This window comes from Equus quagga, chromosome 1 (genome assembly GCF_021613505.1).
Source record: "Equus quagga isolate Etosha38 chromosome 1, UCLA_HA_Equagga_1.0, whole genome shotgun sequence".
Classification (NCBI taxonomy): domain Eukaryota; kingdom Metazoa; phylum Chordata; class Mammalia; order Perissodactyla; family Equidae; genus Equus; species Equus quagga.
The window spans coordinates 172,909,285-172,929,744 of NC_060267.1; the positions used below are offsets into that span (position 1 = coordinate 172,909,285).

Genomic DNA, 20,460 nt, shown 5'->3' on the forward strand with positions numbered 1-20,460 from the left:
AGTGATATCAGCCTACAACTTTCTTTTTTTGTGTTGTCCTTGTCTGGTTTTGGTCCAGGGTAATGTTGACTTTGTAGAATGAGTTAGGAAGTTTCCCTTCTTCTTCAATTTCTTGGAAGAGTTTGAGAAGGACAGGTATTAAGTCTTCTTTGAATGTTTGCTAGAATTCACCAGGGAAGCCGTCTAGTCCTGGACTTTTATTTCTTGGGAGGTTTTTTTTTTTCTTTTTCCCTGCTTTATCTCCCCAAATCCCCCCGGTACATAGTTGTATATCTTAGTTGCAGGTCCTTCTAGTTGTGGCTTGTGGGATGCCGCCTCAACATGGCCTGACGAGTGGTGCCACGTCTGCACCCAGGATCCGAACTGGCGAAACCCCGGGCCACTGCAGCAGAATGCACAAACTTGACCACTCGGCCACAGGGCCAGCCCCTTGGGAGGTTTTTGACTACTGTTTCGATCTCCTTACTGGTGATTGGTCTATTCAAATTCTCTATTTCTTCTTAATGCAGTTTTGGAAGGTTGTAGGATTCTAAGAATTTATCCATTTCTTCTAGATTATCCAATTTGTTGGCAGATAGCTTTTTGTAATATTCTCTTATAATTCTTCATATCCTGAGGTGTCCATTGTAATTTCTCCTCTTTCATTTCTGATTTTATTTATTTGGGTGTTCTGTTTTTCTTGGTGAGTCTAGCTAAAGATCTGTCAATTCAGCTCTTTGTTTCATTGATTTTTTCAGTCTCTATTTCATTTATTTCTGCTCTGATTTTTAATATTTCCTTCCTTCTACTGATTTTCAGCTTGCTTTGTCCTTCTTTTTCCAGTTCCTTTAGGTGTACTGTTAGATTGTTTATTTGAGATTTTTCTTGTTTGTTGAGATATGCCTGTATTGCTATAAACTTTCCTCTTAGAACCACTTTTGCTGTATCCCATAAATTTTGGCATGTTCTATTTTCATTTTCATTTGTCTTCAGGTATTTTTTTATTTCTCCTTTGATTTCTTCATTGACCCAATCGTTGTTCAGTAGCATTTTGTTTAATCTCCAGATATTTGTCAGTTTTCCAATTTTCCTCCTGTAGTTGATTTCTAGTTTCATACTGTTGTGGTCAGAAAAGATGCTTGGTACTATTTCAATCTTCATAAATTTATTAGACTTTGTGGCCTAATACATGATGTATCCTGGAGAATGTTCCATGTGAATTTGAAAAGAATGTGTCTTCTGTGGTTTTTGGATGGAATGTTCTGTATACATCTACTAAGTCCATCTGGTCTAATGTGTCATTTAAGGCCAATGTTTCCTTATTGATCTTCTGTTTGGATGATCTGTCCATTGGTGTAAGTGCTGTGTTAAAGTCCCCTACTATTATTGTGTTACTATTTCTCCTCTTATGTCTGTTAATAATTGCTTTATATATTTAGGTGTTCCTATGTTGGGTACATAGATATTTACAAGTGTTATATCCTCTTGTTAGATTGTTCCCTTTATCACTATGTAGTGTCCTTCTTTGTCTATTGTTACAGTTTTTGTTTCAAAGTCTAATTTTGTCTGATATAAGTAATGCTACCCCAGCTTTCTTTTCATTGCCATTTGTATGAAGTATCTTTTTCCATCTCTCCACTTTCAGTTTGTGGGTGTCTTTAGGTCTGAAGTGTGTCTCTTGGATGCAGCATATATATGGGTTTTGTTTTATTATCCAATCTGCCACCCTACGTCTTTTGATTGGAGCATTTAGTCTGCTGACATTTAAAGCACTATTGATAAGAATGTACTTATTGCCATTTTGTTACTTTTTTTCTGGGTGTTTTAGTAATTCTTCTTTGTTCCTTTCTTCTTCTCTTGTTCTCTTCCCTTGTGGTTTGACGGCTTTCTTTAGTACGTTTGGGTTCCTTTCTCTTAAGTTTTTATGTATTTATTATAGGATTCTAGTTCGTGATTACCATGATGTTCATATATAATAACCTGTGTATAGAGCAATCTATATTAAGTTGATGATCTCTTAAGTTTGACCTCTTGCTAAAGGTGCTACTCTTTATTCCCCTCCTTCTGCATTTTATGTTTTTGATATTATATCTATCCTCCTTTTTTGTGCATGTGTATCTGTTACCCTCTTATCACGGAAATAGATAATTTTAGCACTTTTGTCATTATACCTTTATACTAGCTTCAGTCGTGGTTGATCTGCTACCTTGACTGTATATTTACTTTTACCAGTGATTTTACTGCTTTTTTGTTTTTGATAATTTTCTCATTCCTATTTGTGGTCTTCTCTTTTCCACTTAAGCAAGTCCCTTTAGCATTTCTTATAGAACTAGTTTTTTGGTGATAAACTCCTTTAATTTTGCTTGTCTGGGAAACACTTTATCTCTCCTTTCATTCTGAATGATAAGCTCGCCAGGTAGAGTCTTCTTGGCTGTAGGTTTTCCTTTCAGCAATTTAAATATAGTGTGTCACTCCTTTCTAACCTGTAAGGTTTGTGCTGAGAAGTCAGCTGGTAGCCTTTTCTTTGTATGTAACTTGTTGCCTTTCTCTTGTGGCTTTTAGGAATCTCTCTTTATCTTTAATTATTGACATTTTAATTATAGTGTGTCTTGGTGTGGGCCTCTTTGGGTTTATTTCATTGGGTGCTCTCTGTGCTTCCTGTGTCTGGATGTCTGTCTCCTTCCTTAGGTTAGGAAAGTTTTCAAGCTATTATTTCTTCAAATAGTTTCTTTGTCCCTTTGTCTCTCTCTCCTCCTTCTGGGACACATATAATATGGATGTTAGCATGCTTGATGTTGTTCCAGAGGTCCCTTAGACTGTCCTCGTTCTTTTTAATTCCTTTTTCTTTTATCTGTGCAGCTTGGCTGACTTCCTCTAGTCTTTCATCCAGCTTGCTGATCCATTCTTCTGTATTATCTACTCTGCTATTGAGTCCCTCTAGTGAATTTTTCATTTCCAATATCATATTCTTCATTTCTGATTGGTTCTTTTTTATATTTTCCAATTCTTTGTTGACGTTCTCACTGAGTTCATTCTTCTCCCAAGATCAGTGAGCATCCTTATGACTCTTAGTTTGTACTCTCTGTCAGGTAGATTGTTCATCTCTGTTTCGGTTAGTTATTTTTCTGGGGTTTTGTCCTGTTCCCTTACTTGGAACATATTCCTTTGTCTCATTTTGCCTCTTTCTCTGTGCTTATATCTATGTATCAGGTAGGTCAGCTATATCTCCTGATCTTGGAGAGGTGGCTTTATGTAGGAGATGCCTAAGAGGTCCATCAGAGTGCTTCCCTATAATCACCAGTTTCAAATGTTCCAGGAGTGTCCCCTGTGTGGGCTATGTGTGTCATTCTGTTGTGGCAGGGTTGCTGTTGCTGCAGGTGCCTGGGGAGGTGAGGTTGTCCCCCTGGCTGGCTGGTTGTAATGCTAAGGTGTGTGTGGCTGATATGGTCCCTTTTTTCACTTTACCCAGTGGGTGGAGCCCCAGCACAGTTGGCTGCAAGGTCTAATAGCACATTTCTGTTGCAGTTTTTCTGTTAAGTGAGGAGACCCCCCAGAGTGGCTGGTTGCTAGGCTCAGGGGCTTACAATTACTGTAGGCCTCTGGTCTGCAAGGCTGTTTGTCAGCTGTCTCAGGACTGCAGCTCAATGGGGCTGGCCCCAGGCATAGGAGCATCCAATTGTTTTAGGCTTTGGAAGGTGGGGTTGATGCCCTATGTGGCTGTTTGAGAAGCACAGATATGCTGTAGCTGACAAGCCCTACCACCCACAGGGCCACACACCCGTCAACACAGTCCTGTCCTGTGTGTGCACCCTGACCCACTGAAGTGAACCCAGTTGCCCCACTGCAGAGACCCCATGCACTCCACCAATGCAGGCCCACTCCTTGTACATGCCCTGGCCCCTGAGGCAGACCCATTCGTCTGGCTGCAGAGGTTCCAGGCACCCTGCCTATGTGGGCCCACCAATTGCCTGAGGACTTGCTGTTGGGTGGGGCCAGTCCCTAGGGTGGGCTAACTGCCCTGGCTGAGCTGGAATAAATTGGTGCTCTAGTGGGTGGGGCAGAACCCTGGGCTAACATTAACAGGCCAGGGGAAGAACTCCAATGGCGTCTGCCAGCGTCTGTGTCAGCATGCCTATACTAGGTCACAATAATGGCTGCTGCCGATGTCTCAGTCCCTGGGGAGGTCTCACCTCTCACTGAGATGCATCCATAGCTTATCAAGTGCATCTCTTCACCAAAGGACTGTGCACCTTTCTTTCTGGTGATTTTAGATTCTTTTCCAAAATGGGTGAATTTGTGCATGGGCCCTTTAAGAGCAGACATTTTTTTCCCATTATGTCTGATAGCTTTTCTCATGGTATTCCCCGTTGTAGTTAATAGTCAACAAAGCCAGATATTATGACACTTGTCTCAGTTGTACTGAGTCCAAAGGATGCTTACAGTGGTAACGCTTCCCAGCTTAGCTCACCCACTCCTCCAGGGATGGCTGCGTACCTTAGGGTTTCCCCTGGCCATGAAGTGCTGCGGTTCATGAAGGTGGTGTTTTTTCTCTCCAGAAAGGAATTTCTGTCTCTTTCACCTCAGTCAGCACTGTCTCTTGTTGTAGGGGTTCTTTTTATCCAGTTTTTAGTTCTCTCTCAGGGTTAACTGTTCGAAGAGTAGTTGTAAATTTCTTGTGTCTGTGGGAGGAGGTGAGTTCTGAGTCTGCCCACACTACCATCTTGACACCATCTCTGCTCTGGGTTCTCTCAGCTCCAAGCCTCTGTGCAGTGGCTCCAGCTGCCTGGGACACCTTCTGCCCCTTCCTCCCCCTCCCAGACTTTATGATACTGTTGTCATATATTTTACTTCTACATATGCTGTATACCCAATAATATATTATTATTTTTGTTTAAACCATCTTTTAAAGAAATTTAAATAATAAGAAAAAAAGTATATAATTGCCCATGTGGTTACCAGTGCTCTGTATTCCTTTGTGTAGATCCATATTTCCATTTGGTACCACTTTCCTTCTGCTTGAACAATTTTAACATTTCTTGCAGTGCAGGTTAGCTGGTGGTGAAATCTTTTAGCTTTTGTATATCTGAAAATGTCTTTATTTTTCCTTTGTTTTTGAAAGATTTTTTTGCAGATATAGTATCCTAGGTCAGAAGTTTTTTCTTTCAGTACTTTAAAGATTCGTTGCACTGAATTCCCTTTTGCTAAATTCAGTAACAAGAAATCTGCTCTCCTCCTTATCTTCATTCTTCTCTGGCCACCTTTAAGATTTTCTCTGTATTACTGGTTTTGAGAAATTTGATTATCATATACCTTGGTTGTGTTTTCTACCTGTTTCTTGTGTTTGGTGTTTGTTGAGCTACTTGGATCTGTTTGTTGAGCTACTTGATGAAATCTGTTTTCATCAAATTTGGAAAAATTTCAGTGATTACTTCTTCAAATATTTTTCCCTGTTCTTCCTCTTGTTTTTCATTTTGGGCTTCCAATTATGAGTATATTCAGATGCTTTAAATTATCCCATATCTCACTGATATTCTTTTAAAAAATCTTTTTTTCTCTCTGTGTTTCATTTTGGATAGTTTCTATTGTTATATCTTCAAGTTCATTAACCTTCTCTTCTGCAATGTCTGATCTGTTGTTAATTCTAGCCAGTGTATTTTTTGTTTCACATACTATAGTTTTCATCTCTAGATGTTTGATTTGAATCCTTTCTATATCTTCCATGTCTCTACTTAATTTCTGAACATATGGTACATAATTATAGTTACTATTTTAATGTCCTTGTCTGCTAATTCTAACACCTGTGTCTGTTCCCTCTCTATCTTGCCAGTACTGAACTTTGCCAGTCTTTAATCTTTGCCAAACTCATAGGTTAAAACTATTTACTCCCACACGAGATATTTATTGAGCACTGACTATAAGCCCAGTGACAGATGGTGGCAATTCTGTGGTATTCAAGCAGCCACAGTAGCTGCCTTCATGGTGCTTACAACCTTGTGGGATTTATCATGTTTTTATTTACATTTTCATTGATTATTAGTGATGTTGTACATCTCTTACCAAGTTTATTGGCCATTTATATTTCTTTTTTGGTATACTGCCTACTAATGTTCACTGATCAGTTTTAACTGGATTGTTTGGATTTTTCATTCCTTTGTAAGAGCTATTTATTTACTAAGGATAAAAACCCACTTTCACTTTTGAATGATAAAAAAGATTATGTTTTGTAAACAAAGACATTTCCTTTAAAACATACTGATATTTGTATATAATTTCTTTGAAGAAGTGATTTACATGTTACTCAAATACTTTTTCCTATATTAAAAGTAAATAGGGATTGATTCTGGTGTAAAAACAATGCCCTTAAAGGTAAACATTTTTAAACAATACAAAAATACAAAATACACATACGAATACATAAAATATACATAAATACATAATTACTTTCATATATATCTGACATCAGCATACAAATGACTTATATCCTTTAGAAATAATCATGCAGATTTCAAATGCCATTTTACTCTCTTAAAATGAAATACAAAGTAGAGAAGATGAAACATTCCCAGATTAAACATTTCCAGCTGATTAAATATTTCTGGCAAAGCCATGCCATCTGTATTAGAAATGCCCCATATACAAGATTGTTAATTTGTAATCGTCTAAGATCTATTCTTTCAAAGGAGAAAATGTCAAAGTCTCCATTACAGGATCTTTGCTTACCCACTGAAGAGTAGCAGGAGTTCTCAAAGGCACCTGGCCATGTAGGTAAATGCTCCTGCAGCACCGGGAGGGATGCCCTGATTGGAATAAGGGTTCTATAAAGTGCCCGGAGTCTTTCTGGCAGTCATGGGCAACACGAGGTGGGCAGAGGGGTGGTGGACCCTGAGAAATGTTCAACTGTATGGCCAGGATATGACTTGGACACATGTCACACGGCTAAGGGATGTTAGCCCTTGGAATATATGACGGAGGAAATGTATGCCACCAGTTATGCTGTAAATTAATAAATTGAGCAGTTTTAGTAACGTGATGATGACAGCAGCCAGCAAACCCCCATGAGGCCCAACCCACCAGTTCTTCTGTTGGACCTGGGGCCCCGACTTACCTGTCTGGTGCAGGTGGTCTCTGGCCACCTCAAACAAGCGCAGGTGCATGTTGGTGATAGGGTTGAAGGAGCCACAGGCCAGGAGCACCACAGGGATCCGGCTCTTCATCTTGTCAGGCCCATCCACACCTGCTGCAGTGGCCACCCTGCCTTCATGGGGAGAAAAACTCACATCAGGGAGCTGGCACCAAGCCAACTATCCAGATCAGTGTCTCTGAACCACACACACGCCATTACTTCTCACCTGTAAGATGACTGAGGTAACAATAACAATAACAACGCTTATGGAGGGCTCACCACAGGCCAGGAACTGTGCCAAGGTATATCCTTGTCTCACGAAATCCTTTCAACTCAACCCTGTGTGGTGACTTATATGGCTCAGGGACCTTTGCAGCTGCAGGGCCAGGACTGGAACCCAGGCAGCCTGGCCCTAGAGACCATATTCTGCTCATCACCTCTACACCCTCCATGTGCTCTGATGGGTCACCTGGGGGTCAAAAGGAGGTATGTAAGACCCCCATAATGTCATCTCTGATAGTGAAAATAGAACTCACAAGGTCCCAGAGTAGACTGGTACTTTGTAAAAACTTATTTAAAAATAATTTCAGACATAAAAAATGTTGCAAAACTTGTACAAAGAATTCCTATATACTCTTTACCCAGATTCCCCAAAGGTCAACACTTTGCCACAGTTACTTTGTCTTCATTCTCTCTCTCCATACACACACACACATCTGTATATACCTATAAATATTTTTGTCTCAAACATTTGAGAATAAGCTGTAGACATAATACCTCTTTGCCTCTAAATAATTCAGTATGTGTTTTCTAAAAACAAAGACACTTTCTCATATAACTGCAGAGCAGTGATTAAAATCAGGAAATTAACATTGTTACAGGACTATTATCTAATTTATAGATCTTTAAAGATTTCACTCATTGTCCTTTATCTGAAGCCCAAGCATTTTGAGAGGGTCCAGCCCACCCTCTTGTCACCCCACTCGGTGGCTTTCAGCACCAGAGGGAGGTTAATGAAAAGCAGAAAACAGCCTGGGCTCCAGGACAGGCTGGCGGACATGGCTCTCCTGCCTCTGAGACACTGCCTCCTGGAGTTGTGGTGAAGAGCTCCACAGGAGTTAGGCCTTGGCTGGACTCCTAGTTCTACCACTGACTGGCTATGTGATCTGGGGCAAATCATAGTCTCTCTCTCAGCCTCAGTTTCCTCATATGCAAGATGGGGATAATATTACTCTTCTAAGGTTGTCAGGAGGATAAATGAACTATGTATGGAAAGTTTCTGGTGCATAAGAAGCATTTAAAAAATAATCACTGTGGCTGTGGTGATAATGATGACAATGATGACAACGCTGCTGCTGCTGCTGACCATGACAAGGGAGAAGGAGAAAGGAGCGGGCATTGTGCTTGTGGTTGGCAGCTTTTAAAATGACTCCCGATGGTCCTCACCTCCTAATATTCACCTGTAGACAACCCCCGCAACCCTTGAGTGTGGGCGGGACCTAGTAACTTGCTTCTGATGAACAGAATACAGCAATGGAATGGGATTCCACTTCTGAGAGAAGGTTACGAAAAGACTCTGGCTTCCCTCTTGCTCCCTCTTTTGCTTTCTCACTTGCTCACTCTGATAAAGTCAGCTGCCCTGTTGTGAGCTGACTCATGGGGAAACCTACAGGGCAAGGAACTAAAGGAGACCTCCAACAGCCCATGAGGAAAGTGAATCCTGCCAACAACCATGTGAGTGAACGTGGAAGTGGATCTTTCCCCAGTTGAGGCTTCAGATCAGACTGCAGCCCTGTGAACACCTTGATTGCAGCTTTGTAAGAGACTCTGAGCCAGAAGACTCAGTTAAGCCACATCTAGATTCTGACCCACAGAAACTGTGAGATAATAAGTGTGGGTTGTTTTAAGCTGCTAGGTTTTAGAGGAATTTGTAATGCAACAACATAACTTACACAGGGACCAACGGAGGAATGCATTCTCTTCCTTTCTTACTCCTCTTGTTATGGTGGCCTTGGCTGTAACCCTGCAGTTCCGGGGTAAAATGGAGAGTTCTCAGTCACTGGAACCTGGGACCCTCTTTGCATCTAAGGAAACTGTTTTAATCTAGCCCTTGTTGTCTGCTCCTCCAGACTTATATCCAACGACTGCCTGCCTCGTACTTTATACTCTAGCAACAATGAACTACTTGTCAGTGGTTTCTTTGTGAGCTCCTCATGGATTCCTGCTTTAAGATTTTGTACATGCTATTTTGGTTTCTTCCAACTGGAATACCCCCAGGACACTCCAATCTGTTACGACTCAACTCAGGTGATCACATTATTTATGATGTCAATCACTATATCTTGACTGCCTGCTAGGTGCCTGTATCAATTAGGGATGCATTTGACTGCAAGTCTCAGAAGCCTAACCTCAGTGGGTTAAACAAATGGAGTTTATTTGTTTCTCACATTACAAAAAGTCTAGAAATAGGCAGCTGCTGGCACTGGATCACTGGCTCAACAATGACCTACAAGTCTCTCAGCTTTTCCCTCATGGTCACAAGATTGCTGCTGTAGCTAAAGCCATCGTGATTACAATCAAGCCACGAAAGAGAAAGGCACTATACTAGACTGGCATCCCTCTTACTCAAGAAAATAAAAGCTTTTTCAGAAACCACCCCCCACTGATTTTGCTTCTGTCTCATTGGCCAGAACTAGGTCACATGGCCACTTGCGCTAACAGGGAGGCTGGAAAAGCAAGTATTTAGCTTTGCAGCCTCTCCAGGGGGAAGCAGCAAGGGAAAGGGAGTTGGGACTAGCTAATCCATAGTGTCTGCCACATAGTTGAGGACACAACCGTCCAGGAGCTGACAGTGTAGAAGGCTGCCAAGATGGCTTCTCTGACACCTAGCTTGGGTTAGCTGATCTCTGACCTACCTGTAATCAATCACATATCACATTCTATTGGAAAAACCTGCTCTTGTGTCTTTCCTACCCATCAGACAGTAAGCCCCTTAACAGCAGGAGTGCTGTTTTCTTCATCTCTGGATCTCAGCCCCAAGCACAGAGCCTGGCCCAGAGGAGGGCTCGGTGAAGACTGAAAAGGGCTCTGGGTGGCTGGAGAGCGGAGCAGAGTCCCAGCAGTGGGAGGGTCTCATGCACCTCCGAACGTAGAGAAGTCATTCTGGATGTATGCTGGGCAACAGTGTGAAGATGAAAGCCTCTGGACCTAGTGGCTGTGGCTTCTCTGAGCTTCCTGAGGTGGCAGGCACACCCTACCGCGTGAGAAGAAGGCAGGCTGCCAGCCACTGCTGCTCGCTTCTCCCAGGGAGGTGGAAGATTTGATGAGATATTATTGCAGAGTGCGCTGAGCTATTCGCAAGAGCAGCCTTGTGAAGTATGTAAATGAAGAGGTGGGTTGTTTTTCACAACTATTATGAAGCCTTTCAAAGTTCTATTTCATTTTGAGAAAGTACAGTTTTTTAGAGCCTTTAAAACACGTAACTACAGCATCTCAGGTAACCTGGGGTTTTGCTCCATTTTTCCAAAAGTTCCCAGAAACTGTAAATTTGAACATTCATTTGAATGGTGGCATCAAAGGCAGGCAAGTGTGGTGTTGGGAAGAAGAATAAATGAGATTGAGTAAGTGTCTGTGTTTCCTTTCTTTCCTTGCCGTGGGCACCCAGGGCCACTGTCCACATAGTGCACCACCCTGTCCGAGCCACGGCTCGGTGGGAGGAGGCAGTGATCACACATTTCAGGCTCAGGGATGAGGTCAGTGCGTCTCCATCACCGTACACTCTCACTCACTTCAACTAAACCCAGAGAAACAAGGAGAGGGCTGAAATAGGCTCTCTCCAGGGGTCCACCAGGAGAACAAACCAGGCTTCCATTTGACTGTCAGGCTCATCAGACAGAAGGCCACATGCACGCCATGAAAGTGACTCATGCGCCCCGTCATCTAATAATATCCAGCAAGACATAGCAAGTGTGGGAAACTTTTGCTACTGGGAAAGGCTTTTCATCAATACTCATTAAATGGAGGTCCACAGAGTGAGTGATAATTGCTGCGGAAGGATTTAATAAGTTGAGAAGACAGCATCCAGCCTTCTTGGAATTTATCACCAAACTGGAGACAAGGCAAACAGTTTCCACCTCTGGCCCTGCCCCCTCCAGCTGACCACCTCCCACTTGACAGTCATCCAGACAGAATTTCATCCGGCTGCTCAGATACAACGCACTGCTCCCTTCTCCTTGCTTCTGCAAATGCTGTTCCGACCACCTGGACGCCCTCCTCACCCACGCCTGCAAAGTGTTCTCCTTGGAGTCTTTGCTCAGTGCCAACCTCACCAACCGTGCTAATTGTCCCTGTTACACACTTTATCACTTTCTTCTTTCAGCAACCACAGAGCTGCCACGGCTTTGTTTCCATGTCGCTCTTCCCCAAGGAGAAGATGAACTCCCATATTGTGGCTTCTTATTCATCTGGTCCCCTCACCTCCTGCCTTGTGCCTAGCACAGACACTCAGGAAATGGATGTGGAATGAATGAGAGAACCAGTGACTGTCCTCAACAAGCACCATCCTTTTCAGACGGCTACCTCCTCTCTTTGGTTCTGTCAGAGATATAAACTGACCCTTCCAGCTTCCTAGAGGCACTTAAGACCCCTCCCCAAGACTCCACTCCACCCAGCTCAGACTGAAATCAAACCAGGCATTCCTGCCCTGCTGTGCCACCTTCAGTGCTGTGATTTCATCCACAAGGACATGCTGGCCTCCTGCACACTGACCAAGGTCATCCCTCTGCCCTAGAGGATTACAGGTCCCCAGCTACCGCTTTAACAGGCAAAGGGACTATGCAGATGTGATTAAATTAAGGAACTTGAAATATCCTGAATTATTCAGCTGGGTGCAACTTTATCACGAGGGTCCTAATAAGAGGGAGGCAGGAGGGTCAGATAGATAAAGAAAGACATGAGGACCAAAGCAGCGATCAGAAAGGAGAGAGGATCTGATGCTGCTGGCTTTGAAGATGGAGGAAGGGGCGGTGACCCCCACAGCGCAAGCAGCCTCTAGAAGCAGGAATCAGCAAACAAGACTCTCCGCTAGAGCCTGCAGAAGGACTGCAGCTCCACCGACAGCTTGATTTCAGACTTCAGACCTCCACTACTGTGAAAAAATAAAATGGTGCTGTTTTAAGCCAATAATTTGTAGCAATTTGTTACAGCAGCTGTAGAAACTCATACACTCCCCTATTTAGGGGCCAGTTCTCTGAAGCGACCTTCAAGCTGGGGCGGGAAGGTGCAGGAACTGAGCCTGTGAGGATGTTGAAGGGTGTGCTGGATACAGCAGCCAGAATTGCAAAGGTCCAGAAACCCCACCTAACGTGGGTGATGAACTATGCACGTTAATGTGGCCGTGTGTGGGTATGAGCTGACATATGGGTAGACTACAACGAGGCTGCAGAGGGTGTAAGGATCACACAGGCCCCCAAGGGGTCTAGATTTTATCCTACTGTCAATGAGGAACCTCTGAGGATTTTAAACAGGGGGGTGACTTACTCATATTTCTGTTTAGGAAAGAGCTCTCAAATTCTCTTTGCATCAGGAAGCCCCAGGATGGCCACTCCAAGAATCCTCTGCCTGGTGAGGGTTGGGTGGTCCCTAGCTTTCCAGAGGATGGCCTTTCCTGCTGCCAGCCTTTCACCATTCAATCCCCAGGTAATGGGATGCTGGCCAATGCCCCACAGGTAGTAAATCCTAACTAAGCATGCACCCCTCGGCCCATTTGTCACAGGCCGTGGCAGAGACACAGAACGGAGAGGCAAAGGAGAAGGTTAAGTGCCGTCCCTGCAGATGTAATGTGCTAACGCTCATCGCCCAGGAGGCAGGCAATTTACCTTCCCCTGTGGTGAGCGCCTCTAATGGGCTGGCCTGGGAAAATGGCTGAAAACATCCCTGTTTATTATAGACATAAAGCAGATGGCTTCAGGCAGAATGGAAATGGATTCTACAAACATCTTTCATTACACAGACCTCTTGACCGGACTCCTCATCTTAAAGAAAACAAGAGATGCAGTTTGTATTTGTGGGATTGACGAGCACATTTTTCAGGACCCGGGGAAATCATTTCCATCTGTGTGAGGGCGTCAACTTCTCCAGGGCAATCAACGTTCCTGCGAACTCTGGGCACTTTCCCTTTTCAGCTTTGTTGGCTTCACCCGCTATTGCTATGGGCACACAGTGCTGCTAGGAACAAAAGCAAAGTGAGCCTTCTTTGTCGGTATGAGAACCCTCTGCCAGCCACTCCTTGGAGGAAACAAACACGCCAATTAAGCTCTCGTCCTAACTGTCAGATGCCCAGGAAAGCAGGCAGCCTGGCTCTTCGGTTCTGAGAACTTTCAAAAGACGTGAAGGAGCACAAGGAATGGGACGAGGTCTCTTGTAAGCCCACACTCAGGACTGGGGGCTAATTTCAATTCTTCTGGCTTACTGAGTCACTGTCCTAAAAACTTTATACACATCGATGCTGATTCAACGCGCCTGGAAGGGAAGAGTGTGTGCTTGCATTCTGGTGAAGAGTCTAACCAAGTTCTCCCCAGCCTCAGTGGGCCACACGGAAATGGAGATAAGTCACATCCTCCTAGGGCTGTCATGAGAGTTACTGGAACTGACCCACCTAGCACAGTACCTGGCCTATAGGGGGTTCTCCCAGAAGCATTAGCTCTTGTCTCTTTCCTTTCATTACGTTTGAAACAGAATTCACCATGACCACATTTACTTCCATATGCTTATTTATCTTGTTTGAAAAAGGCCCCACCGTTTTGGAGTCATCCATGATCAAAACCTGGCAGCCCTTAGGAGAACATCAGCATCCTCCTGCCTCTTAGGCAGCTTGCTCTGACTAGCTTGGCCTGGGAGATGTTTCTGAAGAAGAATGCTCAAGAGAGAGGCCACTCCCACACACCACTGCCATAGACTTCCATCCAGCTCCAACCATAACAACCTGGCTCTAAGCAACACTTGTTCCTAGAACTAAGAGTCAATACTGAGAAACAGAAAAACAGGGAGTTTAATGCCATTCTGGTAGAAATACTTCTGATGATGAAGAATAAATATGCCCCAAATCACAGCTGACTTGCCACCTTGGAACAAAGAAGGCAGAAGAGGGGGCGAAGGTGAGGAGCAGCACCTGGGTCTGCTGTGAGGCGCACAAAGCAGCAGATAATTAACATCACAACCTACCAACCATTGTGCTAGTGCCTTGGAGGTACAGGGATAAATAAAACCTGGCCCCTGTCCTCAAGGAGGTTACAATCTAGCAGGAAGAACAAACATCCAGGTCCTCAGGTAGGGCAGATTTTGCTGGCAACCTCTCAATATCCATTCTGCCTTCCTCTTTAGTAACAGAATCTCTGTCTTTAGCTGGGTGTATTGCCACATACCTCAGTCTTTTGCAGCAGAGTGAGGCCATGTGACCAAGGTCTGGCCAGTGATCTATGAATAGAAGTGTTAGGTGACACTTCCAGGAACTCTCTTTAAAAGGGAAAGGCACACCTTTCTCCTCTTCTCCACTCCTGCTGTCTAGAATGTGATGGCTGGAGTATGGCAGCTATACTGGACCCTGAGGACAAGGATCAACTCCAGGTTTGACAGTGAAGAAGCCAAGAGAAAGCAAGACCCTGATGACCCTGAAGCTGTTACACCAGCCCTGGACTGCTGACCTCCAGGTTTCTTTTACCTGAGGGAGACATAATCTTTCATTGTTTTCTACTTTTCTGTAATATGTAGCTAAATCTAATTCTAACTGATATACTGACACCTAATGAATGTTTATTGAATTAGGATATAAAGGGATGAAAAGTGTGAAAACTTTTAGAAGTTTCTATTGCTCCAGTTAAACCTATTTTATATGCAGAAACTCAAATGGATATTGGTTAAAAGGGAAAATACACCTAAGAAAAAAATCTACCATAACTTAATTTTTTATATGAATTTTTCATGGGAAGAAAATTCCTTACTCAGGACTCTAGAAGGCTGAAATGTGGTGCAGCGAATCTGCTTTTCTGTAGATCACAAAAACCAGGCTCGGCCCTATCTCCTTGCCCCCAAAACAGATTCATTATGGTGCACTGTCGCACTCTGCTTCAAGTGGGCATTTGCCATATGGCTTGGCAGTTTAATGGCTTGTGTGATACTTGACAAAAATGAAGCACAATCATTTTGCAAGGAGTTTGTGTTCCTAGATGGGTCTTTTCCAAATAACAGCTGTGCCTCAAAATTGAGTTACTCAATTTGCAATTGTGGACACAATACTCAAACATTTACAAGTGAGCAAAACCTCAAATCGCTTGGGCTATTTGCAGGCTTCAGAGTTGATGAAGTTTTTAGCAACATTATGAGTGTGCAGCTGTCAACAAGCTCAAGCCAGCGTCCCTGAACCACCAGGCCTGGCAGGCAGCAGTGATGTCCTACTTAGCAGCAGGCCACGTGGAGCCGACCATAAACCCTCAGGAGAGAAAGAAGCCTCACCCCAAAGGCCACAGACTAAATCCTTATGCCTTTCTCTCCAGTCCCTACCACCTTTGTGTTGATGACATTCAAATTTACAGCTCTGGTCCTGACCTTGCTTATGGGCCTCTACGAGTCCACAAATAGCCACCTGGTACTGGCTTGATAACAAGCCAGACAGACATGGATTCAAAGACAGCTAGCACTTCCTAACTACTGACCTTGAGTGTAGCAGTCGGGAGAGCGCAGGTGAGATGCCTTAACAGACCCCCCCCCACCCCGCCCCCATCTTAGTAGCTTAAAACAACAAAGGTTTATTTCATGTTCCTGTTACGTGCCCATTCCATGTTGGGGGAACTCTGCTCTCACCCCATAAATTGTGTCTGCTGCCTTGGTGGGGCCCCATCCAGGATCCTGATTCCTGATTCCCACCTCAGATGTATCATTGGATTTCTCTGTCGTCTCTCTCCCCGCCTCTGCCCATGCCTAATCCAGGGTGCATGCCCAGGGCCCTGCTCCAGTCCAGCAGTGGGCAAGTAGCCACAGTTAGTGTTGGGAAAGCAGTCTCACCTCCTCTACAGCCCTGGGAGCTTCCCTGTAGGGCAGCAAAATGCAGAACTGTTCATAATCTTGGCAGGGGATAGCACCACAGCCCTTCCAGTGCTCAAACCGTAAAAGTGGCAGCCATATGGGCTTCCCTCTCCCTCGCCTTGACAGACTGTCAGTTCCACCTCTGCAATATCTTTATTATCCATCTTTCTCTCTCAAATTCCACAGTCATTGCCTTGGATTAGGGCTCATTATTTCTCAATTGGACCTGAATGCACTCTTACCTGTCTGGTCTCCAGTCTCACCTCCTCTGAGCGGACTGTCCTCCAGTCAGCTGCCCAAAGGATCTTTTAACATGAACATCCAATTCTCTGCTTGATCTCCTGCCACACAATTGCATTCGGGATAATGCTGAAACTCCTTAGGGTGGCATCCATGGCCCCTTATAATCTGGTCATAACCTGTTTCACCAGCCTCATTTACCTTCCAACCCTCTCCTGGTGTCTCCTCCGTCCAACTGCTTTCTGTTCTATCCTAAAGTCCCCTTGCACTGAATTTGAGGACCAGCCCTAAAATCAAATATAAAAATTCTAACAAAGAAGGCAACTTTGTTTTAGCTTGCTTGTTCATTCATTCACTAAAAAAGAAAACAAGCTGCCACCGCTATCAAGTTCCTCAAGGCAACTGGAAGATGACAGGGAGATCCTGAAATAGCTGGAAAGGTGGGAAGCTGGCCAGGCTCTCCATGAAGGCAGAACAGACCAGTGAGGCCCAGTGAACCACAGCAGGGGAGATGCAGGCAAGAGACTTGCTGCTCAAGGATAGGTGTTCTCTCGACAATTTCACTGAGCATATCACCAAGTCCACAGCAACCCTTTCCATTACATCTCATGTAATATAACTTACTCCACAATTATAAGCCAAGCAGCCCATCTTCCCTTCTTTATCGAGCTACAAGCAGGCCTGCCACGGTCATGAGCAGATAACTGCAAATGCGAGCAGTGATCTATGAAGCCAGAACAGACCTGAGCCAGGTTTGGGGCTATGATTAATTAAAAATTTTAACCAAGTTCATCCAAGATATATTTAATGTTATACATAATCGCTTTTGAGTTGGCCGGAAATTAGGCCCAAATGGTGGGCAGTTATAGAAAGAAGGGCAGTCCCAAAGATTCTTAAAAAGATAAACTTTTTTTGTTTCTTCCCTCAGCTTCTGCTTCAGAACCCACTAGCAGGACTGGCAGAACATGGCCTGTCCATGTCCCCACCAAAGCCCATGCATAGGCTCACATTTCTCATGCACACAAGGATCTGTGCACGAAAACAGTGAAGGGCAAGGGCCACTTCTTCTGGCCTTCAACCAAGCTTGCCAATGCTTGCATTTGGGGGACCTCGAAGAGAAAAAGCTTGGCATTTTCAAGCTCTGTGCCCTTGAACAAGCCCTTCAGTCCTCTATAAAATGAGGATAACCCAACACTCACGCATGGAGGTGCTGTGAAGATGGACTGAAGAGACACATCAGACTACACCTCCTACACAGCTTTAAGAGAAGGAGGACGCTTCCACGGCAGAGTCAGGGAATAGGATTCACGTGTGCTAACCCTGTGTAAAGACACCCCTGTCTGTGACAGATTCACCTGTTCCTGCACGAGGAGGCCAAATGAAGCCACTATTTGTCTGAGGGCACTCAGCCCTGCACAGTACAGGATCAGGGATGTAATGAAGCCAATGTTCCAGCCCACCGGAGCCTGGGCTGGGGCAGTCTAAGAAGCCCAACATGTCTACCAGCAGGTCAAACACAACACCCCAGCTGACCTGCACCAGGCTCCCTCCTACAAACTCAGGACCAACTGTTGACCTTCTCCCCCATGAATGAATTAAAAAATCAGAAAAGAGGTGAACTTCCTTCTCTGATTTCTGGAGAACTAATGTATTTATCTGGCACACTTTGGCCGTAGTGACCCACGGTGATCTACGAGGGTGCGTGCCACAGCACGGGGCTCCCGGCAGCTGGAGCAGAGAGGCTGCCCAGAGGCTGAGGCGGGGAGGGTCTCCCCAGGGACCAGGCAGAGCCGGGACTCCGGGTCAAGGGGCAGAGCTGGAGGGCAGTCAGGCCGGAGGAACTAGAGAGAGCGTCCCACGCCTGAGGTCGGGGTAAGGTCAGATTCGGGCATCTGGAGTATCAGCTCCAAAATTAAGACAGCGGGGCTTCATCCCACAGGCCTCTAGCTCTGTGAAATCTCCCGCAAGGGCCGGTCTCACTACATCAATAAAATAGGAATTTCAGTGCAAAAGAAAACGTAGCCAAAATGAGACGATTTAAGCTCACTGTCCTCCACGAGCAGACGTTCCAGAGGGCGTGTGACGTGGCAGAGAACCTGCTGGTCCTTCCTGCGGCACAGGGATGCCTCTTCCTCCTTGCTAATGAATCCCGATTTCGCTCAGCTTCAGGGACGAGGGCGCAGATCCTGACAGGAACCACAGCTCCCGCCCGCAACGGCGGGCCACCCCCTTTGCCGTGATTGGCCAGGTGTGGGCACGTGACCCGGCCCTGGCCAATGAGATGTGAGAGGAAGCGCCTGGAGGCCTCTGGGAAAAGTTTTCCTGCCCCGTGACAGAGCGGCGAGGAAGCGGCCCTCCTTCTGCCCTCCCTGCCCTGGACGCTGTGGGGTAGGGATGTGACGCCTGGGGCTGCACAGCTCTCCTGTCACCACGAAGGGAGGACCCGAGATGAAGGGCAACCCAGGGACAGTCTCATTAAGTCGCTGCATTAGCCTGGGTACTGCCTTTCTCTGGACTTCGTTACCAGAGCTGCTAAAATGTCTTTATCGCTGTGGCTGCTGCTGGCCAGGGATTCGGTTACTTGAGGCCCGAAGCATCCACACAGATAGACCTCAGGGAGCCTCGGTGCTTCCGTCGCCCTCACGTGTGTGCAGTTCTGTGGGCCAAGTGTGGTTCCGGTGTGTGAAGACAGGCACTTTCTGCAGAAGGTGGTCCCCAACGGCAAGGCAGCATCATCTGGGCTGCAGCTGGAGAGAGACTGCGCCTGTGCCCTAGGAAATCCCGCTGGGCGGGCCCTGGCCAGGGCAGGCATGCTGAGCCCCAACGTGGCACTGCACTGGGAGTTTTCCAGGGACTATTTTGAAAACACGATTTTTGGTTGACACTGTGACCTCACGACCTAATCTCAGGGGAGGCTGCCTCCTGAGACTGTGAACAGAGCCCCCTCAACTGCTGTCACTGTCCCCACGGCACTGCAGGGACCTCTGAGGGCAGAGCTGTGTCGGGGGGACGGCCCCCCGGAGGATACCCTCCTCGGTCCTGCTCTCCCCGGGTGGGCACAGCTGCGCCTCTCCTGCTTCGGTGCTGGTTGCTTGCCTATCTGTGCCTATGGCCCAACACAGCCCGGTGACTAGAGGAAGCCTGAACACAGCCGCACGTCGTCTCTGTGCCTCTGCTCCTGCTGATCCCGCCGCCTGGAACGCCCTCTGTACCCATTTCTGTCCATGAAACTCTGTTTCTCAGAAACCCTGGCACTCAGCACGTATTAGGTCAACAGGGAAGGTCTCCTTAATCAACAACAAAACAACTTGATTAAAAAACAGGCAGAGGACTTGCATGGACGCTTCTCCAAAGAAGATATACAAATGGCCCACAAACACATGAAAAGATGCACAACATCACTAGGGAAAGGCAAATCCAAACTATGAGATTCTACCTCACACCCATTAGGATGGCTACTATCAAAAATACAGAAATAAGTGTTGGAGAGGATGTGGAGCAATTGGAACCCTCGTGCATTGTTGGTGAGAATAGGAAATGGCACAGCCATCGTGGAAAACAGTAAGGCAATTCCTCTAAAAATTAACAATAGAATTTCCATATGATCTGGCAATTTCACTTCTGAGTATATACCTGAAAGTATTGAAGGCAAAGTCTCAAAGAGATATTGGTTCACTCATGTTCATAGCAGCATGACTCACAACAGCTAAAATGTGGAAGTAACCAATCGCCCTCAAGGGGTGAGCAGATAAGCAAAATGTGGTATATACATACAGTAGACTATTATTTGGCCCTCAAAGGAAGGGCCACGTGCTGACACACGCTACAACATGGACCCTGAGGACATTATGTTAAGTGAAATAAGCCAATCAGAAAAAGACAAATACTGTCTATTTCCACTTGTATGAGCTTCCTAGAGCAGTCAAATCATAGAGACCAAAGTAGAAGTGTGGTTGCCAGGGGCTGGGGGGAGGGGGAATGGGGAGTTTGCAGTGGGTATAGTTTCCGTTTTGCAAGATGAAAGAATTTTGGAGATGGTT

At 45.3% G+C, this 20,460-nt stretch overlaps 1 protein-coding gene across 2 annotated transcripts in view; it reads right to left on the reverse strand.

The window, feature by feature from the left end:
• NMNAT3 (nicotinamide nucleotide adenylyltransferase 3) overlaps positions 1-20,460 on the reverse strand; it is a 116,010-nt gene that overhangs the window by 60,813 nt on the left and 34,737 nt on the right. Inside the window, exon 2 of one of the 2 annotated variants that reach the window (XM_046642765.1) lies at positions 7,085-7,230. In XM_046642765.1, the coding sequence (XP_046498721.1) occupies positions 7,085-7,193 (109 nt within the window). In that variant the 5' untranslated portion in view covers positions 7,194-7,230. Of the gene's footprint in view, positions 1-7,084; positions 7,235-20,460 lie in introns of both variants that reach the window. The other variant, XM_046642754.1, reaches the window with a different exon arrangement.